Consider the following 27,408-nt stretch of genomic DNA (forward strand, 5'->3'; position numbering starts at 1 on the left):
GTGAAGGGGAGGCCTCTTCACCTTCCCTATCATCTGGGAGAGATGGGAGGCTGGGGGCAATAGAAAAGGCAGTAAGTGGGGGCCCACGCCCCACTCTGTACAATATAGAAGAATCTGATATAGATACTTTGTATAAAAGCCACTTGTCCTCATTTGTGTCCTTTTGCTGGCTGGCTGGGCTGGGGGACAATGGGAGATGAAGAAGCTGGGGTGGTAGGCCAGGACACAGGGACAGCCCATAGTCCCCATTTTCTGGCTGTCCCCTTGCGGGGTCACTTTGGATCCTTAGTGGGGGCATAGCAGAGCTCTAGTGGTCGGGACACCTTCCAGAACTTCTCATTCACCAGCTCCAGGGTCAGTGAGCCATTCAGCGTCTATGGAGGGGGTGAGAGACGGGGAGGAGAGAACACAGTTGGGGAAGATGGCAAAGGAAATGAAAAAAGCGACCACGGGAGGAAAAAGAAAGCAGAAGCAAAGCAGGAGCACGTGGAGCAATGGGAGAGGACAGGGAGGGAGATGAAGGAGCAGGGGTGAGAAGAGGGGTCAGGCTCATGGCTGTGTGAAGGGGAGGGTTCTTCACCTTCCCTCCCACGCCCTCTATACCAGTGCTGTCAGAGGCTCTCACCGTGAATGCTCCACCTCCAGGTGCGATGTAGATGGTGTACTGCTTTTCACTGACACCCTCCAGGCTGGGCAAAGCAGGCTCCTCAGGACCATCACCTCCTCCGGTACCCCCACCTTCCCCACCACCCCCATCAGGTCCCCCAGTGTCAGAGGCACCCCCTCCAGGCCCTCCTGGCTCGCCGGCCTCTTGCTGCTGCCTCCGCTCAAGGGCAATGCGCAGGGCCAAGTACTTGGAGAGATGGTCCACTGTGGCATTCCCAGTTGTCTTCACATACCTGGGGTGGGAGAGAGGGCAGGTTCAGGGCTTGGGAGGCGGCAAATGGGGATGGGAAGGAGGGGACTTTCCCAAAGGGTCTCTGGGTTTGGGTTGCTTCAGGGATTGGGTGACCCTGCTTCTGAATGGAACTCTGTGAGCTTTGATTACACAGTGGTATGGGGAAAGCCAGGGCTCCTCACCTAGTCTGGCAGTATTCTCCCTTCTCCACGAGCAGGGGGTGGGGCCGGAACACGAGCTCAATTTCTCCGCCTGGCTCCGGGGGACTGGGGGCCCCAGGAGGGCTTGGGGGGCCCAGGGTTCCCCCTCCCAGCGTGCCTCCCCTGTCACCAGAGTCTTCTGAACCAGCACCTCCACCCACCCCCCCAGTACCCCCTCCCCCTGTCCCTACACTGCTGCCCCCTGCGCCCCCTCCACGGGGTCGCTTGGGAGCAGGGCCTGGGGCAGAGTCAGGGGCTGAATCTGAGCTCACATCTTCTCCATCCCCCTCTCCCTCCCCAGGCTCTCCTTCCCCCCCACTCATCGTTGTGGTCTGATCTGACCCAGGCATCGGTCGCCTCACACGCTGGGCCCTGTAGAAGCAAGTGGTTAAGATTAGAAAGCACCAAGGATAAGGGGCTTAGACTTTAAACTTCAGAGAATTAAGAGATCATGGAAATCCTAATGATGTACCTGATATTTATTAACACTAACAATATGCCAAGCGCCCTGAGTATTTAATCTCAATTTTATGGCTGAGGAAACAAGCTTAGAAATGTTAAGCAACTTGAGATCACAGGTCCTCACCCTCAAAATGTGGTCAAAGGACCAGCTGCACAGGCATCACCAGTGAGCTTGCAGAATGCAGATCCGATCACCTGAATCGGAGTTTGCATTTTTAACAAGACCCAAAGGTAATATGGATACACATTACAGAGAAGGAGGCGTAGGAGGTGATTTACTCCCCAGCATGAACTCAGAGCTTATGCTTGAAATCAATCTACTGTTCTAACTTCTAAAAAGTTACAGGATGAGCTATTTTCTTTCTAAGAATAGCACTGCCTGTTGTTTACTAAGGCTGTAATTTACATCCATGATTTCCAGGCCCAACAGTAAGGCTGTGGTCAGCTCTTAGGATACTGAGGCTTAGATGCTAGCAGATAGCAAAGATAGTCCAAGGACTTTAACCATGGGACCCACTCTACCACCCTGTTGTGGCCCTTCTCCTGACTCCTCACCTGTGCATGGCCTGCATGCGCAGCCCCTCCTCAATGCTGGAGCTCAGCGCCTGTTGGTTGTGCAGGCGGCTGAGGCGGATGAGCACTCGGTCTTGATGGGCCTCATATTCCTCCCGGCTGGGATAGATCTTAGAGATCAGGGCGTCAAAGTTGGGGTCTGGTCGTAGGGATCGCTTGGATACCAGCTTTTTTCTGCAGGTAGGACACTCCTTGTTCCTGGGACAGGAGAAAAGAAGCCTGAAGTCTAGGCTGAACTAGGACCAGAGAGAGGACACCAACTCCAGGCCCCTTCACCCAATCTCAGAACAAGTCCCTCCTGTTACCCGCTTCGCAGGGCTGTGACAATGCAGTCAGAGCAGAACCGATGGAGGCACTCCTTGGTTGTCATTGTATTCTTTAGCATGTCCAGGCAGATGGGGCACATGAGTTCTGAATGCAGTGACCGAGGGGAAACTGCAATCTCTGTGCCATCCATGATGGCTTCCTGGAAGCATCAGTGAATGAAGGGTGATGGTGGGTTACCAGGAAAGGGATTTTCAAAACAAGCAATCATAAGAAAGGAATGTTAAGAAATACAGTGAGATGGCAGGATCTGGTTATCATGTTGGCTACCTGAGGAAGATTGGAATTCTGAGATGGAGAAGGACTACTAATTTGGAGAGAATGGATAACGGAAAGGATTAGGGTCCATAAACTAAGAGGAGTTTTGGAATAGGATAATCTGAGGTTTGGGGGTGAGGGTGGGGGTGGGGCCATAGATCTGTGGTTTGAAGAAGACTCGGTCAACAGTTTTTTTTTTACAATGTGGTTCTGGTACTATCTACATCAGAATTCCCTAGGGTGCCTGTTATAAATGCAGATTCTGAGGGTCCACTGCACTACTGAAACAGAATGTGGGTGGCGGGGACCTGTGAAGTTCCATTTTAAATAAACTTCCAAGGTGAGTCCTGTATACACTGATCTGACACTGAACTGGGGAACAGAGAAGGTAATTTTGGTGTCTGTTTATTATCTTTCAAATGTAGATAGTAATATTTGCTCTAACTCTCTGACAGGGCTGTTTTGAGGATTAAATTAAATGTAAAAGTGCTTTAAAAAGGTGATACAAAGGTAGGTCCAGGGAGTCTGTGAAATCAGGCAGAGTCAGCAGAATAGGGGGGAAAAATGGAAAACAAGCTGTGTGACGGGTCTGTTTATCAGGGATTTGAGGGGAAGGGGTAAACCAGGACGGGAAGAGTCCCTGTCACCTGCGGGGTCCGGTGCAGCTCATACAGACTCAGTTCCCACGTTTTGCTGGCATTCTGGGCATTCGCCGGCGTCGTCATGGTGACCGGGCACAGACCCCCCACCAGGGCTCCGCGGCCGAGAAGGCGAGGAAGGCTAGGGAGGGGGGAAGGGGAGGCGGTGTTAGGGGGGCCGACCCTCGCGCAGACCCCGCCCCTCTAGCGACTCCCCTCTGCTCCCCCGCCCCCGCGTCGGCGCTGCCCCTCACCCGACTCCACAGTCCGCGCTCCAGCCGCCGCCGCGCCTCTCCCTAGGCCCTGACTCCGGGGCCGAGTTCGCTCGTCCGCAGTCGCTGCTCAGACAGCAGCTCCCGCCGCCGCCGCCGCCATGGCCCGGGCGCTGGGGCCCTACGTCACTTCCGCCTATCCCTCCACTCCACCCCCCCGCTGGCAGACGTCACCCGCCACTCGCGGCGCGGGTGGGACGCGACGTGGACGCCGGGGTTCCCCCGCCCACGAGACGCGCCCGCCCCGCGCGAGGAGCAGGCGTCCCGGGAGTCCCGCGCCACGTGGGGACCTCTGTCTCCTCCCCTGGCCCAGCACGGTTGCGCGGCCAACCTTAGCCACTGTTCCCTACCCGGGTTTCCCCACCCGGGGCCTCTGCTCGGGAGGGCGGGGCCTGGGATCGCTGGGACCCCAGGAAGGACAGAGGGCTCGGGAAGGGGGCCACCTCCCCCACTCCGCATCCCCTTGTGGCCCTGGGGATCTCTCCCGCCCCCTGCATACAACTTCTTCGTAACCCACAGCCTGGGATCCCGGGGTGGGGGGGAAGGTGCAAAAGAGGCTCTGTCGCCTTAGCCAAGTCCTGTGAATGCAACTAGGTCCCAAAGTACTCGGGATTCCCCTAAACCCTGGGGATTTGCTCCACCCTCCGCTTTGCCTCTCCCTAGACCCTCCGACCCGCTCTCCCCCTCGAGGTTTGGGGGCAGCGGCTCAGGACGTCCAGACTCAACTCTCGGCCGGAGCTATAGACTCGAGAATTGCGTTTGGACAATCAAGAGCCGCGGCCCGGGGCGGGGGAGGGAGGCGCACGGGAGGAACAGGGGAATGGAGACACCACGCGGAAGCAGGGACACACACACACACACACAAGATGGGCCCCCATTGGGGAGGGGTGTGTGCGCGTGTGGGTGGGGGACACAAGGGACAGAATGTCTGGAGTGGGAAGTGGGCAGAAGCCTTTTCCAGGACTCTAAAAGAAGGGAACCGAGAGGAGAGGCAAGAGGAAAGAGCAGAGGGATCCCCATTGAGGGCAGGGAATGAGAAGGATATGGGGGGAAAAAAGACCGTGACGGGTTTTCCCCCCCCCCCGCCAGTCTATGCAGGGGTTCCCGGACTTGGGCAGAGGCTGCCAGGGGGTGGCCTGTCTCTGGGACAAGTCAGCAGTGGGTTCCCTCGACCCCCCCACCCCAGTTGCCCCCTACTTCCCTGTCCTCTCCTTCAGTCCGTGGCCAGTCCTTATGTGGGCGCCAGAGTCGATTAGCGCGGACCCCCTCCCCTTCCTCCTCCTTCTCTTCCCAACCCCCTCCCTTCTGCTCTCCTCCAGCCCCTTTCATCGGCTGGTCCATTCCCCTAATCCTGGCCCCCTCCCCTAATCCCCCCCATCCGACCCCAAGCCGGCTGCAGCTATTGTAAGGTGGAGAGAAAGGGGAGGGGGGACTGAGAGAAAGGAGAGGGGTGGGGGAGGGCCACCTGTTCCAAGACCCCCTTCCAAGGCCAGACTGGACACCAGGATGGGGCCAAGAACAAATCACCCTTGGGGACCATAAGGACTCAGGGAGTTGGGGTGGGGGGAGGGGACTGGCACTGCAGAACCAGCCAAAGGGGGTAGGGCAGAAACCCCTCCCTCCAAAAAGACCCAGAGTGTCACGCATACACAGTGACATACACTCTTTCCTCTCACACCCGGCGGCGGGGGTTGCCCTGGGAGACCAGGCAGTGAAAGGGAACAATCCTTCGGGAAAGGGAAGAGGGGGAGGTGGGGAAGGGTCTGAGGGCTTGGACACAAGAAGAACCGGAGGTGGCAGGGAAGAGGATTTGGAATTTATTAGGGTCACAAGCACCCCTGCCTCCCGTATTCAGCATTCCTGGGCCATACACTGCCACCCCTTTTGTAGCCTGGGAACTTTGAGTCCTCATCAGCAGGAGACCCGGCAGAGTGGTGGGGGAGTGAGAAGAGTCCAGGGTCCTTGAGGCAGTTACATGAAAAGACCTCCTGGGAGGGGCAAAAACATTTGGACAGATGCATGGGTGGAGAGATAAATGGGCTGGGGGTACCCATTTCTGTTCTTGGCCTTGGAAGCCTCTGCCCTTCCCACAGTAGCTCCAGGCTTCCCTCATTTTCTCATATGGTTTGAGTTCCTCTTCTGTGCCCTCTCTTTCCCCATGCTGGCATCATACCAGTGACTTCCACTGAGGCCCCTGTGATGTATCCACTGTCTTCAGATGCCAAGAATGCAACCACATCTGCCACATCTATAGGAATGGTGGGGAAAGGGCACAATCCCATTCACTTCCATAGATTCAAAGTAGCCATGATCTCTGGCACCCCCTCACCCCCACCCCAACTACAAATCCTGGTGAGACCCTCCCCAAAATACAAATCTTGGTTTTTTTTTTTTTTATTCAGGTTCCCTCCTCTCCACTCAGTGCTCACCCTCAGGGTTCCCCCAGTGTCCCATTGGGATCATTCCGGTCACCTGGAAGGAAACACTCATATATGGGTGGTGAAAGTTTCTTTTATGGATTTGTTTTGAAGGCTGAGTCCATGATTTTTTTCTTTTGTCTCCATCCCTCATACATTTTTTGAATACTTACTGTTTGCCAGGCACTGTGCCCAGCATTCTCTCTCTCTGAAACCCAGAGACGTTGGGTCTCTGACTGATTGTGTCCTCCACTGACGGCCTCCTACCTTATCCTTCACTTTCTGTGGCATTTTCTCTGTCATGGGTGTTGCAATGAACCCTGGGAGGACAGAGTTACAGCGGATCCCATATCTGTGGAAGGGAGAGTGGCTGCTGAACTCTAGACCGATTACTGACCCTTCCCTCACTTCACTACATGCCTCAGTGAAGTCCCCTGTACCCGAGGTGGCTGACCAACCGTCCAAGCTCTCGGGCTGCAGTCTGGGTGAGCCCAATCACTCCAGCCTTGGATGCAGCATAGTTTATCTGCCCGATGTTCCCCACCTACAGGTGAGTCAGAGATCTAAGGTGAGTAAGGAATCTCAAGGAGGGGCCCTTCTCTCTGTGCCCACTTGGCTGGCTGACCTTGTCCCAACCCAACCTGACCTTTCCAACGATGCTACTGATATTGATAATGGAGCCGTGACAACCACTGGACACCAAGGCTTGAGCTGCAGCCTGAGTAACTAGGAAAATGCCCTGGCAGAAGAGGGTAGTAAGGTGAGATCAGCTGGGGTGACAGTCCTCCTCCAATTCCCTCTCCTGGCTTGGGGGATCAGAGGTCACAGGTTCAGAGGTCACCACCTTGAGGTTGACGTCTATGACTTGGTCCCAGTCATCCTCAGACATGTGGAGCAGAAACTCATCCCGAGTGATGCCCGCACAAGACACAACGACAGATGGCGGGCGAGAAAAGCTGGCCTACAGGAGGGGGGAGGTTACACATCAAAACACCACAAAGACCCAGGGGCAGTGGGGACAATGTTAGAGCTTTAACTGTGTGCGTGCAAGGGCAAGGCTGCCTGGAGTTCACCTGCACTTTTTCCAGCAGGCGCCTGGTGGCCCTGGCCTCAGACACATCAGCCTGGAAGGCAGCGTGGTTCCCGCCCGGCGCCCCTTCCTCACTCCCCGACCCGTCTAGCAGCCGCACCGTCTCCTGAGCTGCTGTCCCGTCCACGTCGCAGGCGGCTACGGTAGCCCCCTCTCTGGCCAGGCGCGCACTAACCGCCCGGCCGATACCGCTACCCGCACCTGAGATGGGAAAAAGTATGCGGAGAAGGGAAGGAGAGAGGAGAGGCCGGGCCAGAAGTCACAGGGCGCAAAGTTAGTAAAATTCAAACAAGGTGCCAAAGGTCACTGGGGCCGTGGGGCTTGAGAGTGCTCCCCTTAACATAACTCGGGCACCCCAACCCGCCCTAAGACCCTCTGAACCTGTGACCAAGGCCAGCGCAGAACGGAGCCGAAGCTGAGACGCCATGGCGGGCGGCCGGTGGGCGGGCACCCAAGCCATGAGCCAATCCAAGCACAGTGGAGGCGTGGTAAGGCCCCAGCGAAGCCCCACCAGCCACAGGCCATCTGCGGCCTGGAGCGCGGGCCGACCTCCCACCGTGGGGGCGTGTCCAGACGACACCGAAAGGGGGCCTGGGGAGTGGGGGAGACAAGGGGCCCCATTCCCCCCAAAAAGACAAAGACTGCATGTGGGGCGGAAGATCCAAGGTCTTTATTTCCGGTCACCACCCCTCCCCCTCGATTCAAACACAATGATATAAAATGAATAGAAACGAAACAAAAATTAGGCTATGAGATTACCAACTAATCTTCTCCCACCCCCTAATCCTCTGATCACTCCCAAATCAGAACACACGATTGATGTTTATCCCCAACTCCTCCTGTCACCCCCTCAGTCCGGGATTCAGGTCTTCCCTGAAGCCTCCACCAACAGATGAGAAGTACCTTGGAGAAATGTTTGGCAGCTTGGTCCTCAGAGAACAAGTTAGGTAGGGTACACCAGGTAGGCTGCCATCCTTTTTCTTGCAGCTTTCTTCATGGCCCCATTTTTCCCTCCAAAATCTACAATATAGCTGGGCAGTGCCCAACATTTTGGTCCCTCTGGCCTCTTATTCTCACCTCTATGACCTCTGTAAGACTACCAAAACTTGAAGGTCCTAATACCAAAGTCACTGTTTTTTCTGGGCTACAAGTCCTTCCTCTGGCAGATGCCCATGGCCAGGGCCCCTAGCTACCATAGACCCCTGACTTGGAGTTAGGGGTAGACGTTTGGGGCAGGGGTGGGGGTGGTTTATCCCACCTCACTCAAGGTGAGCAATCAGCACCATCATGACAACTCCTGCCAGCAGCCCCAGCACTTCCAGGAGTGACTGTAATGGTGATGCCTCCCTCAACAGCTCTGGCAACACAGACACTGTTGCTACATATATAAAACCACCTGCAGTGAATGGCAGAACCCAGCCAGGACCTGCACCACCTGCAACTTCACTGCCCACTACTCCTCCTTCAGTGAGAAGGGCACAGGCTGTGCCTGCCAGTGCTCCTACTGCTGTCAGTAGTTGTAGACGCATCGCCTGGTGGGCAGAAAAGAGAAAAAGGTACTCATCAATAGCTAAAGACTATCAACGATCTATTTATTTATCTATCTAGCTATTTATTTATGGTGCTGGGGAGAACCAGGGCCTGTGCATGTGAGGCAAGCACTCTACCAACTGAGCTATATCCCCAGCCCCAAGACTATCAGTGATTTAGATGTGGTTAGTGAAGAATAGGTGTGTAGGTGTTGGGTGCATGTCTTCAGAAACTAAAAAGCCGGGTTTAAAAAGATGGGAAGGTTGTTCCAGACTACATATTTTCTGAAGAAAAAAAATTGTATATATATATATATATATATATATTGCAGTCCTGGAGATTGAACCAGGGGCACTTTACCACTGAGCTACATCCGTACCCAGCCCTTTTTATTTTTTATTTTGAGACAGGGTCTTGCTAAGTTGCCAAGGCTGGCCTTGAACTTTTTTTTCTTGGTACCGTGGATTGAACCCAGGGTCACTTGACAACTGAACCACATCCCCAGCCCTTTTTATGTTTTACTTAAGAGGCAGGGTCTCACTAAGTTGCTTAGGGCCTTGCTGAGTAGCTGAGGCTGGCTTTGAACTTGTCATCTTCCTGCCTCAGCCTCCTGAGCCTCTGGGATTATAGGCATGCACCAGCATGCTGCCCCTGGCCTCGAACTTTTGATCCTCTTGCCTCAGCCTCCCAAATTGATGGGATTATAGTATGCCATTGCACTTGATAGAAAAATTTGAGCATAGGTCCTTCCCATGGACCTTGTAGTCCAGTGTATAACGTTACCCATAAAATAATCAGATGACTTATAGACTTCAATTCAAGAAATACTGAATTAAAGGACAAAGAAAACAAAACTTCTTCATCCTCATTTCTAGATTTGTTGTCCATGTTTAGAACTAATGAGAGACAGTCCTGGGTTTGGAGTGAGTGAGCAGGAACAAAGGGTTTGAAGTAATTATGCTTGGTGGGCATCATTACTAACCTGCTTTTTGCTGCAGCCAGACTGGACCAAGATGGCAAAGTCCCCGACCTCATGGGGCACTTCATGAAGTAGGACAGTCATTGTGGTCAGTATTCCCAGCCCTCGGCCCCCTCGAAAGGAAGCACCAATAGCTAGACCATCTGTGAAGTTGTGTGCCAAATCAGCAGCCAGATTCAGGTACCCGGACACACGCAGGTCTTGTTTAGCACAGAGAAAGAAAATGATCAGAGGCACCCATCACCCCCAGTTCCAGTCCTCGTCAGCCATTCTCATATCTCCTCTCAGAGATCATCTCACACATAATCCCTCAGTGTTTCCCAGACACATAGCAATATCCACAACATATATTCTGTGTGATTCACAATGGTGCCCCTTGCCCAAGCTTATCATCAACCCTGGCCCTTACCTGAGCCTGTTTTTTCTTCTTCAGGGTTCTGAGGTCTTACTGGCCCATCTTTGCTCCCTCCTCTCCTCTTCCGCAACCCTCTTGCTTCCTTTTCTTCTTCCTCTGAGCTGGACTTCTCCTTTGAAGGATGCTCTGAGGGAACAAAGGAGTTGGTCAGATTGAGAGCAGACATCTTCTGACACATCCTCAAAGGGAAGTCTGTTCCACCTGACAGCCACAGGATGAAGGGATTTTGAGGCACACAAGGTGGTTTTCAGCAGAGTGGTTTCTGGGCTCACCCTGTCTTCCGTGACTTCCATGTGTGGGACCATGTCCATGCCCATGACTGTGTCCATGTCCTCCTTTTACATGTCTCACAAATTTCTCCACCACAAGGAAGGCGACAATTCCACTGAGAACCCACAGCCCCACAGACAGAATGGGGCCCTGGCCTGGGAATGGAGGCATTGAGAGGTTATGGGAGATGTGGATTACAGGCTCCTCCTCAAGTGCAGGAGGTGAAGAATAGGAAGACACAGATTTTTCCCAGCATCCCAACAGCTGTACCCATATATCTCTTCCTCACCACTGTGGGAGTGTCCATGTCCAGGCTGTGCCAGAGTGTTGTGAGAATGAGGCTCTGCAGGAAGAAAGAAAAAAATGTAGATGAGGAAAACATGTCCTAAAGGACGTGTATGTGATAAATATTAGAATTTCAGGAATCACAAAGGAGAAAGAACCCTTTTTTCCCTAAAGAATAAGATAGTAGTTTATACTTTGAGGCAGGATTAGATACTTACCCAGGGCATGAGGGATAAGATGCAGGAAGGCATCTCCCAGGAGCCCTCCAGAAGCAAAACTGAGCAAAATCTGGAGCAGAGAGCGGTGTCTGGGGGAGTTTGACTCCACTGGGATAAGGAAGAGGACAAAAAATGGAGCTGCAGAGATCAGCACCGTGGCTCCCAGTGCCTAGTGAGGAGAGTCAGGGGTCAAGTTTTGTGAAGTTTTCCAACAATCCAGAAATAGTCCCTCTCTACCCCATCCCCTGGGAACTCACATAAGCCCAGAGTGTGACAGTGTCCAGGTTGTGCTTGATGCTTGGAGCTCCAGACTCCCCATAGCCTCCATGATGTTCACGGTCATGTCCATGTCCTTTGTGATACAGGCTTTCATGGGAATGGCCATGGCTGTGGCCATGGTGCAGATCCTCATGTGAATGTCCGTGATCATGACCATGGGTATGCCCATGCCAGATGCTCTCGTGAGTGTGGCCATGGCCATGAGCATGGCTGTGTCCATGGTGGAAATCCTCATGTGAGTGGCTGTGGCCATGGAAGTCCTCTTGCATGTCCTCGTGCGGGTCACCATGACCCCCGTGTCCGGCAACCAGCAGCCCCAAAGACGCCCAGGTCAGCAGTCCTACGGCCACCCAGTGGGGGGCCCGCAGGCCCCTGGCCATCACGCTGACCAGAGGGACAGAGACAATGACTCTACTTGACCCTCAATTCTACACGGGGTCTGCTTTACTCAGCTTGCGCCCTCGGACCACATCCACGGGACGCTCCCCCATTTCATTCAGTCCCCTCCCACATTGTTCCTAAGACTCGTTTTCTTTATCCCGAAACCCTTCCTGGATGTAGGCCCCCCCAAGACACCACTCTAGCCTTTAATCAAGACACTTTACAGGCTCTCTGGTCCCTCGTCTCTATGACACACTAGATGGGAAAAGGCCTGAAAAGGACAGAAGGGAAGCAGGGAATTCTCACCGGCTCCGGGATCCTCTCCGTTCCCGTTTTGCTCGGACGTGGCAGTCACGCCTCTAGCTCCCGCGAGAACAGGAAATTCCGTTCTACCTTCTCCCTAATACCTTTACCAATATGGCGGCACTCTAGTAGCAGAGAGGCCATTCTATAGTGGGGCGCATGCGCGGAAGTGGAGGTTATTTAAGGGGAGGGTGGGCGAGGCGGACTAATAGGCTGGAGGAGACCGCCTCCTTCATTTTCAACTAGGCGAGGGGGCGGGAACTAGCGACGAGACTTCCCGTCTGTACAAAGATGGCTGCCACATAGGCGCTGTCATTTTGGTACAGAGCTGAGCGAGCCGCTTAATTCGACTCGATCCAGGCCACCGGCTTTTTCTCTGGGGCTTCCTCGTGGTCAGCTAGTCCCCCGGTCAATCCTTGGGAACCCCTGGCACCTCTTCGGTATCCCTACACTCAACCAGAAATCATGTCTTGGGCCGCCCGCCCGCCCTTCCTCCCCCAGCGGCATGCCGCAGGGCAGTGTGGGCCGGTGGGGGTGCGAAAAGAAATGCATTGTGGGGTCGCGTCCCGGTGGCGGCGGCGACGGCCCTGGCTGGATCCCGCGGCGGCGGCGGCGGCGGCAGCCGGAGAACAACAAACCCCGGAGCCGGAGCCGGGGGAGGCTGGACGGGACGGGATGGGAGACAGCGGGCGGGGTGAGTGTCCTAGCGGACGGGCTGGAGAGCAAGTGACCGCGCTTTCTGCACCCCTCCCCCATGCTCTCCCCCAGCGCTCTTTCCTTGGCGCTCCCGCCCCCTTGTTTGTAAACACGCGTCTTCTACCTCCCGAGGGCCTTAGCGCCTTCCTCCCCCACCCCCCGGGGCGGGGCGGGGAGGGGGAGTTTCCGCCCTCCCTGTGGTGGCCTCTGAAATCCCTGCACCCGAGGTCCTGGGTGTGAGAATGACACGATTCCCCTTGAACTTGAGGACTCTGGACGTTTGAAGGCAGACCCTGCGTCCTAGGGGGGGGCTCTGGCTGCCTGGTTATAATGGAGGGGGGTTGGCTGGTCCAGCCCACGTGCTGCCCCACCCAGGGGACACCTATACTCCCGGTGACCTGGTATTCATTGAGATGCTTTGGTTGTAATTTTTTCTCACCTGAATTATCTTCCCTCTCTTTTGTCAACCCCCTCCTTTCACCATAATTAGGAGTTTAACTGTTTGACAGCAGGGTATTTCTGGACTTGGGGATGAGTGGAATGGGGTGGGGTGGGGGCTTGGAAAATTAAAGTCTTCAGGTGGATGACTGGGAGACTCATTTTCTCTTTTTGTCTCTTCTGTCTCTGTGTGTCTCTGTGCTGTATGTACCCTTCCCCCAGATTCCCGAAGCCCAGACAGCTCTTCTCCAAATCCTCTTGCCCAGGGGGTTCCTCCCCCTTCTCCTCCTGGGCCACCTCTTCCCCCTTCAGCAGCCCCATCCCTTGGAGGCTCTGGGGCTCCACCCCCACCTCCAATGCCACCACCCCCGCTGGGCTCCCCCTTCCCAGTCATCAGTTCTTCCATGGGGTCCCCTGGTCTGCCCCCTCCAGCTCCCCCAGGATTCTCCGGGCCTGTCAGCAGCCCCCAGGTGAGAGGTTGTGACATACTTACTGCCTCTCCACTTTCATTTCCTTGTTTTCCTTGTAACCCCAGATCCTTGTTTGAACTTCCCATTATCCACTGACCTTCCAAGACCTCTAGCAGGCCTGTGGTCCTTAGCCCTTCCTGAGGCGACTGATTTCCATTGCATGTTTGATCCCTAACTCTATTAAATAAAATAGCCCTATTAAATAATCTTGATGTCCCCTTCACCTGCCAATGAGTTTCCACCCATCTTGTCCCACCTGCCATTCCAAGACACATGCCCTTCAGGGCCACTGTGTTTCACAATTTCAAGGGACAACTGTTATTCTCTTTGGGGTTGTGCTCCAGGGATGACCCTTCTCATAGACTTGAGTGTAGCTAATGCCCTCTGCGATGTGCAATGCAGGGCCCTGCCTAATGATAGGGAATGATTTCCATTACCTCCAAGAGATTCTGCTTCCCAATGAGTCTCCCTGTGACTTCCCTATTTCCCCTATCCCAGATTAATTCAACAGTGTCGCTCCCTGGGGGTGGGTCTGGCCCCCCTGAAGATGTGAAGCCACCAGTCTTAGGGGTCCGGGGCCTGCACTGTCCACCCCCTCCAGGTGGCCCTGGGGCTGGCAAACGGCTTTGTGCAATCTGCGGGGACCGAAGCTCAGGTATGGGGCTCAGAGCACAGAGGAGGAAACAAGCCTGGTGCTTCTTGGGTTGGGTCAGAGCAAGTAAGCTGGGGGAGGCTGAGGAACCTGAAGCTCAGATGTGGGATGGAGTGTGTGGGGTTGGCTGAGGGAAAAGCCAGCTTTTGTAGGGCTTCTGAACAGTGAAGAGGGTGGGAATGGATTATCCCTTAACTTCCTGGTTCATCTACATTGGACAAATGTTAGGAGAACTTTGACTAAGTTTTGCTTAGGGGAAATTTGTAAGAGAATTGATGGTGATAAGGTCTCCATGCAGCCTTAACGTTGCTATTCCCCTCCCCTTGTAGGCAAACACTATGGAGTTTACAGCTGTGAGGGCTGCAAGGGCTTCTTCAAGCGCACCATCCGCAAGGACCTGACCTACTCATGCCGGGACAACAAAGACTGTACAGTGGACAAGCGCCAGCGGAACCGCTGTCAGTACTGTCGCTATCAGAAGTGCCTGGCCACTGGCATGAAGAGGGAAGGTAAGGAACTTCTCTACTTAAACTTTCCAGTCCACAGGTCCTTCCTTTTCCATCCTGCTGGTGGGAGAGCAGGGAGGAAGTAGAGGGAAGACTGAAGGAAACCACAGCCTGTGTATCTGTCAGGAATGTGGGACTATTCTCTCTGTCCTCCAGGGGGCGATGTTTGTCTTCCCTCTCCCTCTCATCTGCTCTTCTTGGTACCCTGTTCCATCTTAATGGTTCTGTCTGTAGCCTGCACTATGACCCCTCCCCAGCCCAGACTGGTTCTAGGGTAGGATAACCTTTTCTTACCTATCATGGTCTCCTCTGTCTCCTCTAACTTGAGCAATCACTCCTCTCTTTGATCCCAACTCTCCTCTGGTCTCCATCTCTCTGTTCTCTGTGGTATTTTCTCCCACCACTGAGACTCTACCCTCTCAAGCTGTAGACTTTAATGAAAGGCCTTGCCTTCCCTTTTTTACGTTTCCATCTTGTCTTCTTTTTTTAAAATTTATTTATTTTATTTTTTTAAATTGTAGATGGACACAATACTTCTATTTATTTCTTTGTGGTGCTGAGAATCGAACCCAGAGCTAGGCGAGTGCTCTATCCCTGAGCCACAACCCCAGCCCCTCTATCTTGTCTTCTTAAGTCTGGTTCCTGGAATTCTGAGAGAGACTCTTCAGAAAGTTTCTTGGTCAAATCCCTTCTTTAGAAAAGACGAGCTGGGGGCCTGGCTTTCCCAAGGTCATGCAACAAAAGAGTAATAGGGCCAGGATCAGAGTGCTAATTCTGAAGATGCAGGCCAGTGCTCATTTTACTGCCTGTTAAATTGAGTCAGAGGGACACAAGATTTGTATCAGACATGCTTGGTTTCAAGTATAGAATCTGCCATGTAGTATGTGAACATAGGCAATTTATTTAGTCTCTGTCTCTCTCTTTTTTTTTTTTTTGGTGGTACTGGGAATTGAACCCAGGGACAGTTAACCACTGAGCCATATATCCTCAGCCCTTTTTTATATTTTATGTTGAGATAGGGTCTTACTGAATTGCTTTGGACCTCACTAAATTGCTGAGGCTGGCTTTGAACTTGCCGATCCTCTTGCCTCAGTCTCCCAAGACGCTGGGATTACAGGCGTGTGCCACCTGTCTGGCTACTATGTAGCCTCTTTAAACCCAAGTTCTTCACCTTTAAAAGTGGGAACAAGAGTCCCCAGGGTCCTTTTGATACTTGAGTGAATGTTCAATATGTTTCTTAGCACTAGTTTAGCTTAAGCTTAGCACTGTTTAAATATCAGCTTCCTTCCTAATTCCTTTACCCTCCTCTTTCCTTTTAACTTATTAATCTGCCCTTTGATTAAACTGCTGCTTTCAGAGTGTCCCAGTCTGCCTTTTCTAGTGATTTCCCCAATTGTTATAAACATTTCCCAAGAGACATCAGACTTTTTTAAAACATATTTTTAAGCTATAGATGGACATAATACTTTTTAAAGCTTTGTTTGTCTATTTTTATATGGTGCTGAGGTTCGAACCCAGTGCCTCACATGTGCTAGGCAAGTGCTCTACCACTGAGCTACAACTCCAGCCTCAAGACATCAGACTTTGATAAGGTTCTAAGGATGTTTCAGGACTCCCTCATGGCTGGCTGCTGACCTTTCACTTTTTTCTCCCCACCCCCTGCAGCTGTACAGGAGGAGCGTCAGCGGGGAAAGGACAAGGATGGGGATGGGGAGGGGGCAGGGGGAGCCCCCGAGGAGATGCCCGTGGACAGGATCCTGGAGGCAGAGCTTGCTGTGGAGCAGAAGAGTGACCAGGGCGTTGAGGGTCCTGGGGGAACCGGGGGTAGCGGCAGCAGTGTGAGTGATGGGATCAATCCCTCTCCTTTGTGATGGGGGGGGGTGCTGGGGAGGGAGTCTAGGTCTGTTCTTTCTGCCCTTCCCTTCCCCTCAATGTTCCTCACACTTCCTGGGACTGGGAATGCTGCCAAAACAAAGCCTCTCAAAACATTTCAGGTGGGTGTGTTAGCTCCCTCCATCTGCAGGACCACAAGCAAATAACTAATCCTTTACACGAGTGCCAGGCAAGAAGCCTGGTTTACAGAGATTGGTCTAAATGAAGAAAGATTATACAGAGAAAGGGGATGTTAGATCTCTTACAAGGGGGGCTCCCAGTGTACCTCCAGATCGTCCATAAATCTTACCCCCCTGTCCCCTGCAGCCAAATGACCCCGTGACTAACATCTGTCAGGCAGCTGACAAACAGCTATTCACACTTGTCGAGTGGGCGAAGAGGATCCCACACTTTTCCTCCTTACCTCTGGATGACCAGGTCATATTGCTACGGGCAGGTCAGTGACCTTGAATCCCTTTGACCTCTTGACATTTGACCCTTCTTTGGCCTCCTGACCTTCAGTGACCTAGTGGCCTTACCTTGCATACGAAAGGGAGCCAAGCTTGTCGACCCTGCCACCTCTTCTTCTCTTCCCGTGATGTGCTTTGAATCCCATGAGCTGAGCTCTGGCTCCTGACCCTTGCTGCCCTGCCCTCCGCAGGCTGGAATGAGCTCCTCATCGCCTCCTTCTCCCACCGGTCCATTGATGTCCGAGACGGCATCCTCCTGGCCACAGGTCTCCACGTGCACCGTAACTCAGCCCATTCTGCAGGCGTGGGAGCCATCTTTGATCGGTCAGTGGCCCTCGGCTGGGCTAGCCTGTAGGTAGAGGAGGGTGGGGCTATAGGCTGGTCCGTGTCCAAGGCTGGCTGAGCTGTGACCTTTGAGTGACCTGCAGGTCCCTCTCCAGGGTGCTGACAGAGCTAGTGTCCAAAATGCGTGACATGAGGATGGACAAGACAGAGCTTGGCTGCCTGCGGGCAATCATTCTGTTTAATCCAGGTAAGGGGAGGATTACCCCGTCTCTCAAGAACAAGGCTACCTTGGAGCCTCCTCTTCTCTGGAGACTCCTAAGTTACCCAGCTATCCCCTTCAGTAAGACCCTCAATCTGGAAATCTCCCAACTGACTGAGGAAAAAGCTACTTCCTCTGATACATTCCCTTTCTGACCCCCATCCCACAAACCCAGTGGGCCCTGCTTCCCTTGCTTGGCATCTGGCAAAGGGCAAGTAGGTGGAGCCCTAAAGGGGTATCCTGTGGGCCATATCTGCATGTCTGTCCTGATTTGATTTGTCTGCCTTCCTCTTCCTTCTCTCTTCCTGCCATCCCAGATGCCAAGGGCCTCTCCAACCCCAGTGAGGTGGAGGTCCTGCGGGAGAAAGTGTATGCATCATTGGAGACCTACTGCAAACAGAAGTACCCTGAGCAGCAGGGACGGTGAGATAGGGCTTTGGGGACTGAGGCCCCCAGCAGGGTGGGGAGGTGTATGTTTCTGGGCCTGTGTGCTTCTAGCTCTTATGTCCCTTCTCTGTCTTCCACCTCAGGTTTGCCAAGCTGCTGCTACGTCTTCCTGCCCTCCGGTCCATCGGCCTTAAGTGTCTAGAGCATCTGTTTTTCTTTAAGCTCATTGGTGACACCCCCATCGACACCTTCCTTATGGAGATGCTTGAGGCTCCCCACCAGCTGGCCTGAGCCCTTGCCAATGCCAACATGTGGTGCTCCTCATGGTTGAGGGGTGCTATCTAAGAGGACTCAGCCTGGGACAGGGTGGGAGGGACTGTGTTCCCAGAGAGGAGTACAGAGCAGAACCAAGACCTCCAAGGGATTCATCAGCTCTCTAGTGGGTTTGCTTGGTACCCCAAGTCAGGGGGGGACCCAAATCCCTGTGAGGACTGGACGTCTCTCTTCATTGTTCTTGAGTCTCTGAATTTGTTGGGGTCTCCCATGATTTGGGGTGATTTCTTACCCCTTGTTCCTCTCCCAGCACAAAGCACTGGCCCTGCTCCTGGGATCCTGCTTCCTTCCCATCCTGACTTACTCCCATTTAAGAGTGGAAGTAGGAAAATCCCCCAGAGATGGATGTTGGGGGGCAGGCCCCTCAAACTGATGGGCATGGAAGAAGGCCTCTGACAGGCCTTCTTTCTCCCAAACCTGACAGATGGGGACCTCTGGAAGAGGGAGGAGGTCCTGTCACTGTCTCCTATCCAGAGTCCCCTTTTACACTTCACCTCCTTCTGCAGTCAGACTGAAAAAAAAAAAAAAGAAAAAAAAAGGCGGTGGTGGTTTAAGGGGCTGGTGGAGAAGTAGGAACTGATCTGCTATTTTTAATTTCCTCTGAGGATAGAGACTTGCAGTTAGACTCAAAGAAGTACTGTACTTTCCCAGGTTGACTAAGAAATGCCAGTGGTGGAGGTATTTGGGCAAGGCGGGTCCCTGAGATGGTCTGTCCCTGGGCGCCTCCAAGCACTGGCCTTCCCAACCCACTCTCTCCCCTTCTTCCTGTCTAGTTTGGGGCAGGGGTCTGGGCTGTGATGATGCCCTGGCTGGCTGGTTTGGTGAGTGTAGTCCCTGGGTCCTTTCACAGTTCTCCCACAGCCCTAAGCACCAGGTGTAGGCTGGGGACATAGGATCCTGGCTTGAGAATTGAGGGGAGGTGGCTAACCTGCAGAGATGGAGTGCTGGGGCTGCATGATTTTTTTGCCCTGCATCTCTTCTCTTTGGGGTCCTTTCCTCTCTCTTTACTCGCACATAAAATCGCTTTCAAATTAAAATCACAGTTTTCTGGACTGAGGTGAATATATATGGGGGTGGGCAGCGCCGCACGGGCCTGGTATGGGGGTTACCCTTATCCGGTTGGGAGCTCTGGATGCACTCCCTAGAGGCAGCCCCGGCCGGCCGAGGTTCCCTGGGGCCTGAGAGGTTGGCGCAGGGTGGGGGACACAAGGCGCGCTTTGTCAGGGAGGGGGGAAGAGGGTGTGCCAGGCTGGGGGCGGGGCCGGGCGGAGGAGGAAGGGGGGCAGCTGGTTCTCAAAGGCGCCTTGTTCACTTATGCCCTCCCAGCGCCAGCGGGCGGCGGCGCCTAGGCTTGCTTCGGCAGGCCTTCTCTCCGGCCGCGCCGCGGGCTCCGGGCAGACCCGGCGCGGTGCCCGTTCGTGGGGGCGCGCCGGGCGCCAAGTGCAGCAGCCTCTCCAGGCATTGCCGGTCTGGAGGCGGCCCACGTCCCTGAGTGACCCCATTTTCCCGGACCCTACCAGCGTTATCGACTACACGCTTATGCCATCACTGGGTCCCTTTTCACCTGGGCTCTCCCTGACGTAGTCCCTTTTCCGTCTCCTGGGACTTGGTTAACCTGTGTTTGTTCCAGTCTCTGGCCTCGCTTTATCCCAAAGCCGGCTTCCTCCGTTCCTCAAAGGAACCCCTCCCCTCTGCTCCCCACCACCAGTTAGTCGCTATCTATAGCCTTGTCTATAAATACCCCAGCCCGGTGCTGGCTCTGTAATTACTTGGGGCGGGGCGAGGGAGGTAATTATGGAGACTTGATTAAGGGTGGGCGTGGGGGTGTAGACCCCGGGTCCACCTCTCTCCTCCCACTGTGTCCTGAATCCCTCCCAGGACTCTCCGAAAGGGGGTCTGGACCCCCAAGGGGGAGGTAACCCAGGAGTGTGTGTGACTGGACGTTTGGATCCTAGAAAAGGAAGGGGCTGGGGAAGACAGTATGCTCCCTAAAAGGCGATCTTGGGGTACTGGCCACTGAATCCCTGCAAGGGGCAGGACGGTGCAGATCGAGGGTCTGCAACAGAGGGAGGTTTCCCGTCCCTAACCCCCACCCAGGCCCAGGTGGGGAGATTGAGGGTGGGGTTTCCCCTCGGTGGCTGTGGGCGGGCGGCTGGAGGCGGGGGCCGGACCGGGGGGCGGGGGCGGGGTGGGGGCTCTGGGCCGCTGGGGTGGCCGGGGACACAGAGGAGCGGCGGCCACCGAGGAGGGAGCAGCATCGAAGCCCCGACGGCACCTCGCTATATGGAACGGGGCCGTTGAAAGCTGTCGCTGCGGACAGCCTCTGACCTCTCCTGAATCCCGGGTTCGGAGACTCACAGCCTGCTTGCTGTCTCCTGTCAGCCTCCAGGCGTACCTGGGTCCCTGGGACCTGGCGCTCTGGTCGTCCAGTCATGGAGCGGTGCAGCCGCTGCCATCGCCTCCTCCTGCTCCTACCTCTGGTGCTGGGGCTCAGCGCTGCCCCGGGCTGGGCAGGTAAGAGGAATTCTGAAGCCTGGTCGTCTGAGTCTACTGGAGCTCTAAGTATCCCCCGGGAGGGGAGCACTGATACCTGGGGCAGTAGATTCTAAGTCTAAGAAAGGGATTTGGGGTCTTCAGGGTTTAGGCAGGAAGGCAGGATACTTGGGTTCTTTGGAAAGAGAGTAGGGATCTCTCTCTCTTTGAAGTGACTGGAAGAGGCAGGTAAAGCCGAAAGGATGAGAGTCACCATAGACAGTCCTGAGTGCTTTTGTTGTTTCCTCAGGATGGCTAGGGCCAGTCTGGTCCAGGCTTTGCTGATGTTGGGATGGTAGATACCAGTGTTGATGGGTGAGGGATGAGGGATGAACATCTTGGGGCAGAGCAGAGGCTAGTATGCTGAGAAAGAAGGGATGCCTCCACTATCTGTCCCATTGGTCTCCCCCCCCCCCCCCGCAATGTCCCCCACCCCCTCCCTGTGCCCTCGATGCTGCCACGCGGCTGGCTCTGGGGAGCACTAGGGCTGGCTGCCAACAGGACGGCCGCTGGACAGGCCGGGATCAGGTGTCTGAGGCTGGAGCCAACTCTTTGCATTCCTGCTCCACCCCTCCCCCTCTGGCCATTTGGGATCCCCTGGGACCCTGGTGTCCACAACCCCAGCCTTTCCTTTTTTTCCCCCAGGACACAGAAGTTCTGGCTCCTAGAAAGGGGGATTTGATATCAGAACAGGAGGCTGGGAGCACTGGGCAGGCTGGAGTTCAGTTTCTCCCAAAAAACAGGGGGACTGATTTGTTTATAACTTGACTGTTCATTTCTTTGCTCTGGAGAGAAAATGGTCAGAATGGCAGCATAACGAATTTAGACTAGATTATAGAAAGAACTTCCAAGCTCTGAGGAGTGAGGCTCAGGGACAGGATATTGATGTGTATGTGTATACAGGGTTTAGGAGTTTTTCTTAGGGGGAAAGGAACTCTTTGGCATGAAGGCAGGGGCTAGTCATGACTGTGTTCTCTTTGGGGGCTGAGTGGGTGGAGGTGGGACTCTAGGGAGATGGGTTACTGTGGCAGTCCTGAGATTAGAGAATAGGGCATTTGGGGATTCAGAGGTTGAGGGTGATGGGATACCAGTAGGGAGTTGTGGGCAGATGAGACAGTGGGGCGAATGTGGCTTGAGGTGGGAAGAAGGTGGGCGGGCCGGTGGATAGTTGTGCATAGGATCCAACTGTACTCTTCTGGGCTCTGGAGGAGGGTGGGGGCCTCCAAGGTCTCCTTGGCCTGGGGTCTCTGTGAGTCTCTGTGTCTCATTCACCTTCATCTCTCAAAGCGGCCCTTGTGTGTTGGTGTTTGCGGAGCTGCCACATGCGGGGGCCAGGCTCAGGCAGGGGGGCGGGGAAGGCCGTGGTTTCCCGGCTCCTGGACTCAAAGGGCCTTTTCTCTCCTGCCTGCCCCACCTCACCCACCCCACCCAGCTCTGCTCTCCCAACTGCTCTGGCCTCTGCCCTGGCCCACACTTCTTTGAACATTTTGCTGAAACTTTTTTGGGATTTTTTTTTTTTTCCAATCTGGAGCTGACAGTGTGAGAAGTGTGTATACTGGGGGACAAGCCAGGGAGAGGTGACCTTTGTCTTCCACGGAGTTTGGGCTCTAGGAAGCTGAGGTCTGGATGGACCAAGCTGGAGCCTGTGATTTGAATCTTTGGATCACAGGTGGTGGGAGTGGCAGGGCAGGATGAAGGTTCCAGGTGTGGGGAGCTTGCCCGGGTTTTGGGCAAGAACTCTGATGGGATCTACAGATGTGTGGCTTGGGGCCCTGGATCTGCTTCTGCTCTGCGTGGCAGCTTCAGCCATCCCCTCCACCCCGAGTCTGTCTTGCAAGCCAGGGGGGCACAGGCTCTGGGGATAGCTCTTTCTTGTATCTCTTATTATTTCTTGTATCTCCTCAGGATGGGCAGAGTTGTCCCCACCTCTCTAAGCCCAGATCTGTAGCAGCTCAAATTCCTCACCCATAGAGTTGCTTCTCTGCTCTTTTCCTGGTGGCCCCCCTGCCCCTCCCGTGCCCAGAATGATCGATTGACCAGATGTTGTTTGTGCTGGAAATGGGACAGATGCCAGAGAGCCAGAGACTGGGAGATATGGAAAGGGAGGGAGAGAGGGAGGAAAAACAGGGAAAGAAAAGGATGGAGAGAATGTGAAGGAAATGGAGAAGGAAGAGATGCAGAGAAAGACCAGCAGGTGCACAGGCAGAGAATCAGATAGAGTGAGAGAAGAGGAGACAGATGGCAAGTTGAGAGAGAGCTTAAGAGATATTAATGGAGATAGGTTCTTGGGCTGAGAGACAGAGATAGGGAGGTAGTAAGAAAGACAGATGTTGGAAGTCGCATCGTTCGGGGCCAAGCTGCCTTCCCCCTCCAGGTAACTTTGTGCTTTTCATCCATATGGACCCCATTCAGAAGAAAGTAAAGGACAGGTGATCTTTGCCTTCTAGGGAGTTTGAGCCCTAGGATGCTGAGTTCTAGACCTCGATGTCCCCTATCTAGGCCCTCCTGAGGGCAGACTCTTTTTCCTGACCCTCGTGGACTCTCCTAGGTGCACCCTCTGTGGATGTGCTCCGGGCCCTAAGGTTTCCCTCCCTCCCTGATGGTGTCCGGAAGGCAAGGGGCATCTGTCCATCTCATGTGGCCTACAGAGTGTCGCGACCTGATCAGCTTAGTGCACCCACCCGCCAGCTCTTCCCAGGTACGTGTGACAAGATCAGGGAAGGAGAGCTGGGAGAGGCCAGAGGGTGGATGGAGTCTGGGATCAGATGGCAGGAGGGAAGGGGTTGTGTCTATCTCTCATTCCATCTCTGTGTATCTTTCTCCCATACCAGGAGGTTTTCCCAAAGATTTCTCTCTGCTGACTGTTGTCCGGACCCGTCCTGGCCTCCAGGCTCCCCTCCTGACTCTCTACAGTGCCCAGGGTGTCCAACAGCTGGGTCTGGAGCTTGGACGACCTGTTCGCTTTCTATATGAAGACCAGACTGGACGGCCTCAACCCCCGGCCCAACCAGTCTTCCGAGGCCTCAGTCTAGCTGATGGCAAGTGAGTCAATTTCCCCAGTGGCCTGTCTGACCCACACTTTCAGGAGAATGTGCCCAAGGACCCCTGTTCCCTTAACTGAGAAATCCTGCCAACTCTTTTGACCACACAACATTTACCCACTGCTCAAATGCCAGTCACTTCCAGACTAGAGTTTTTGGCTTTCGAATCTCTATCTTTGCTCTGCCTGTAGTACTAGCCTGTTCCTTGGGCAATTTAACTTTTTTTGAACATCAATTTTTATATCTGTAAGAGAGATCAATTAAGAAAACCATCGCACCCAGCCTGCGCATGGTTAGCACTCAGTAAACGATAGCTATTGTGACCACTACTTTTATTGTTGCCTCCAACACGTCTATCAGCTGCTCCCCAACCCTGTTGGCCTCCCTGCTTTCAGTCAGTCAGTCATTCATTCACCTGAACCTCTTTCCGCATGACCAGGTGGCACCGTGTGGCTGTGGCAGTGAAAGGCCAGTCTGTCACCCTCATTGTTGACTGCAAGAAGCGAGTCACCCGGCCCCTTCCCCGAAGTGCTCGTCCTGTGTTGGACACCCGTGGGGTGGTGATCTTTGGTGCCCGTATCCTGGATGAAGAAGTCTTTGAGGTCAGCAGGGCAGTTTGAGAAAAGAGTGACTTCTGCTCCCCTATTTTGTGCCCACTCCCCTTCTGGCTCCATTACCCCATCTTCCTTTTCCCTAGGCCTTTATTTTTTCCCCTTAGGAATTTCTATTTTCATTTCCCATCTTTAGGCCTAATTTTCTCTGTTAGAAATAAGATACCCACTTATATGGATGGACATCTCACAGCCACTAATTCTGTCTTCAGTTTTCATCGATCCACCTAATCTATCTATTCGTCCACCTGCCCATTCACCCAGTCACCCATTGACCCACATATGCAGCCATCACCCACTTATTTACCCACTCATCCATTCACACATTTACCTACCTTTTCATGCATTTAGGCTTGTATCTCCTGCCCAACCGCTTCCTTCTTCAAACCACCCACCCACCCATCCATCCATCTATTCACTCATCCATCCATTACCCCCACATCTACCTATGCATATGAGGTTGTGTGCACACATACATGTGCACATCCATTCACCTACTTATCTAACCATCTGTCCTTCTACCAATTCAACCGCTCTCCTTCAGTACATTTACACACCCATCTCCTCACCCATCCACTTCCCATGTAGTCATTTATTTAATCACATGTTAAATTCTATCCATCTATTTAACCACAAATCTGTATTCATCTACTACTCTGTGCCTCTCTCTCACCTGTCAATCCACTGATGCATTTATTCATTCATTTATCATCCATCAACATTCCCATTCAGTTGTGGCTGAGAGTCCCTATTCACTTATCCAATCATCTATCCATTCATCTACCTACCCAGTTCATAAACATTTTATGGATACTTGTCTCTGAATCCCAAGGAGCTCCCAATTTAGCACTGGAGATGATACAGTAGCCCAAACTATGCGTAAGGCTGGGTTTCTAAATAACATGTGTGGGCGCAATTAAATGACTTTGGCATTCAGAAGAAAGTTCCCCTCCCCAATTTCTAGAGGTCCTAAAAATTCTCATCATCACTGCCATTATAAAGCCAAGGCAACAGCCTAGACCTCTGTCTCAAGAAGCCATTGTGAATGGCTCCTTCATTATCACAAAGGGCAGGGAGTAGGCAATATGTGTTGAACTTGAAGTTGGAAGTCCTGTGTTCTAGTCTTGATTCTGCTGCTCTGAGGGAGTGACCATGGAAGGGAGTCATTGCCCTCCCCTCCACTCCCTGGTTCTGGGGATTGAAACCAGGGACACTCTACCACTGAGCTACATTCCAGCCTTTAAAAATTTTTTTTTCTATTTGAGACAGCATCTCACTATGTTGTTCAGTCTGGTCTTGAACTTTTAATCCTTTTGCCTCAGCCCTGAGTCGCTGGGATTACAGGTGTGTGCCATTGAGGCTTTTTGAGCTATTTGGAATGTAATGTATCTGAAAAATGGGCATAAAGATTCTTGTCCTACTGACTTTCCCAGTTGTTTTAAAGGTCCTGTGAGGTCTTTTGAAAACTAAAAAGGGCTGTGTACATGGGAGGGCTGGTAACAACCTTCTCCCATTATGTAGCTTTACCTAGGATTGGCCTCCTACCCCTTATCCCATATTTTTCCCTGTTTCTCTCGGAATCTCTCTGCACCTCTCTCTGAGGATGTTCCTTCTTCATATCTTTGCAGGGTGATGTCCAGGAGCTTCTCATTGTTCCAGGAGTCCAAGCCGCCTACCAATCCTGTGAACAGAAGGATCTGGAATGTGAAGGGAGCCAGAGAGAGAGACCTCAGAACCAGCAGTCTCACAGAGCCCAGAGATCTCCAAAGCAGCAACCATCAAGACTTCATAGGCCACAAAACCAGGAACCCCAGCGGCAGGTGAGGGAGTGGGGCCAATCCACAACTGCAACACACTCCAGGGAGGGATGACCCCCAGGCAACTCCCCAGGGGAAGCCCCCAGTGTTCCAGGGCTCTCCATCCCTTTTGGGCTCACTTTCTCCTCTCCGTAGCTCCCTTACTCAGCTGTACCTGCCCATTCCCGTCACCCTTCCCCTCCCAGTCCACATTCATCAATCTTTTTATTTTCATTTAAAAATAAAAAGAGTCATTATGAAGAATTCATGGCTGGGAGCTGTGTTCCCTGCTTGTGTCTCATCCTCTGCCAGTCTACCTGGAACTGTGTTCTTGGGTTTCCATCCCTTTCTTGAATTAAGAGATTGGAGGCTGGGCGTGGTGGTGCACACATCACCCAGCTCCCCAGGAAGCTGAGGCAGGAGGACCACAAGTTGGAGGCCAGCCCTGTCAACTTTGTGAGACTCTGTCTCAAAATAAAGGGCTGAGGGTATAGCTCAGTGGCAGGGCACCCCTGGATTCCATTCCCCCATATTGAGAAAAATAAAAATAAATTGGGAGATAGTGGGGGAGGGACAAGCCTTGGGGTAGAAGGTGGGAGACCAGAGTAGGGGAGACAGAAATAGGAAGAAAAAAAGCCGGATGGTAAGACCAAGGAAGAGAAACGGGAATGGGTAGGAATGGAGGGAGTCCTAAAGAAGTGGTGATCTGTGGAAATGTGGGGGTGGGGAGCCCCATTTCTAGTCTCCCAAACATAGAGATGCAGGATAGGGGCTGTGGTGGGGAAAGGGAAGGAAACTGGATTGGGTGGGGTCTGGGTGGTTAGGGTGACAGATATGATCTGAGTCAGTGGTCTGAAGACTGAAGGAACAATCTCTTAATCATGTCTGCTTCTGTCCCACATGTGGGGCCCACTCCTTTCCCACCTCTCCCCATCTCTCTCCTGACCCCCTCCTCTCCTTTTATCCTCACCTATTTCCCAACTCCACGTCTCCTGTTTCCCACTTCCCAAACCATCTCCTTATCTGCCCCTCCCCACCCTTCCTGCCTGCAATGACCCCATCTCCTTCCTCCCCCTACCCCGACCTCCCACCCCCTTCCCTATCCCAGCCCACTGAGTCTCTCTACTATGACTACGAGCCCCCCTATTCTGATGTGATGACTACCGGGACGACCCCTGATTATCAGGTAAACTGGAGGGACCCCTACATTTCTCCCCTTATTCTCAGCACCCCTTGCAAACACCTCCTGGACCATTTTCCTCCCCTCC

At 53.4% G+C, this 27,408-nt stretch overlaps 5 protein-coding genes across 9 annotated transcripts in view; 2 read left to right on the plus strand and 3 right to left on the minus strand.

The window, feature by feature from the left end:
* Positions 1-263: 263 nt before the first annotated feature.
* On the minus strand, positions 264-3,886 carry Ring1 (ring finger protein 1). The gene is made up of 7 exons (XM_026383498.2): positions 3,608-3,886; positions 3,363-3,495; positions 2,439-2,599; positions 2,116-2,331; positions 1,081-1,470; positions 626-899; positions 264-374 (listed from the first exon to the last, which is right to left on the minus strand). Exons 2-7 carry the CDS (start codon positions 3,438-3,440, stop codon positions 273-275), a joined length of 1,221 nt encoding a protein of 406 aa, XP_026239283.1. The 5' UTR covers positions 3,441-3,495; positions 3,608-3,886; the 3' UTR covers positions 264-272.
* Positions 3,887-5,419: 1,533 nt separating this feature from the next.
* Hsd17b8 (hydroxysteroid 17-beta dehydrogenase 8) lies at positions 5,420-7,594 on the minus strand. Of its 2 annotated transcripts, XM_077801862.1 has the most exons (9): positions 7,514-7,594; positions 7,116-7,333; positions 6,887-7,003; positions 6,689-6,781; positions 6,501-6,586; positions 6,310-6,394; positions 6,055-6,097; positions 5,799-5,873; positions 5,420-5,613 (listed from the first exon to the last, which is right to left on the minus strand). In XM_077801862.1, the coding sequence occupies exons 1-9, from the start codon at positions 7,590-7,592 to the stop codon at positions 5,597-5,599; spliced, it is 813 nt and encodes a 270-aa protein (XP_077657988.1). In that variant the 5' UTR covers positions 7,593-7,594; the 3' UTR covers positions 5,420-5,596. The 2 variants fall into 2 exon arrangements, with proteins under 2 accessions (XP_077657988.1, XP_026239357.2); XM_026383572.2 differs by lacking the exon at positions 5,420-5,613 and having other exon boundaries at positions 5,620-5,873.
* Positions 7,595-7,800: 206 nt separating this feature from the next.
* Slc39a7 (solute carrier family 39 member 7) lies at positions 7,801-11,876 on the minus strand. The gene is made up of 8 exons (XM_026383412.2): positions 11,796-11,876; positions 11,087-11,492; positions 10,830-10,998; positions 10,616-10,669; positions 10,329-10,481; positions 10,051-10,182; positions 9,645-9,841; positions 7,801-8,664 (listed from the first exon to the last, which is right to left on the minus strand). Exons 2-8 carry the CDS (start codon positions 11,486-11,488, stop codon positions 8,392-8,394), a joined length of 1,380 nt encoding a protein of 459 aa, XP_026239197.2. The 5' UTR covers positions 11,489-11,492; positions 11,796-11,876; the 3' UTR covers positions 7,801-8,391.
* Positions 11,877-12,060: 184 nt separating this feature from the next.
* On the plus strand, positions 12,061-19,210 carry Rxrb (retinoid X receptor beta). Of its 2 annotated transcripts, none has more exons than XM_026383410.2 (10): positions 12,061-12,486; positions 13,149-13,396; positions 13,895-14,051; positions 14,378-14,557; positions 16,220-16,392; positions 16,754-16,883; positions 17,088-17,220; positions 17,325-17,428; positions 17,758-17,863; positions 17,971-19,210. In XM_026383410.2, exons 1-10 carry the CDS (start codon positions 12,258-12,260, stop codon positions 18,116-18,118), a joined length of 1,608 nt encoding a protein of 535 aa, XP_026239195.1. In that variant the 5' UTR covers positions 12,061-12,257; the 3' UTR covers positions 18,119-19,210. The 2 variants fall into 2 exon arrangements, with proteins under 2 accessions (XP_026239195.1, XP_026239196.1); XM_026383411.2 differs by having other exon boundaries at positions 17,337-17,428.
* Positions 19,211-20,008: 798 nt separating this feature from the next.
* The window catches only part of Col11a2 (collagen type XI alpha 2 chain), a 28,375-nt gene continuing 20,975 nt past the window's right edge, over positions 20,009-27,408 (plus strand). The window contains exons 1-7 of one of the 3 annotated variants that reach the window (XM_026383618.2): positions 20,009-20,075; positions 20,543-20,674; positions 23,241-23,390; positions 23,524-23,734; positions 24,173-24,335; positions 25,973-26,164; positions 27,249-27,326. In XM_026383618.2, coding sequence (XP_026239403.2) covers positions 20,593-20,674; positions 23,241-23,390; positions 23,524-23,734; positions 24,173-24,335; positions 25,973-26,164; positions 27,249-27,326 — 876 coding nt within the window. In that variant the 5' untranslated portion in view covers positions 20,009-20,075; positions 20,543-20,592. Of the gene's footprint in view, positions 20,076-20,403; positions 20,675-23,240; positions 23,391-23,523; positions 23,735-24,172; positions 24,336-25,972; positions 26,165-27,248; positions 27,327-27,408 lie in introns of those variants that run through there. The other 2 variants (XM_026383619.2, XM_026383620.2) reach the window with 2 other exon arrangements.

This window comes from Urocitellus parryii, chromosome 8 (genome assembly GCF_045843805.1).
Source record: "Urocitellus parryii isolate mUroPar1 chromosome 8, mUroPar1.hap1, whole genome shotgun sequence".
In the NCBI taxonomy this organism is placed as follows: domain Eukaryota; kingdom Metazoa; phylum Chordata; class Mammalia; order Rodentia; family Sciuridae; genus Urocitellus; species Urocitellus parryii.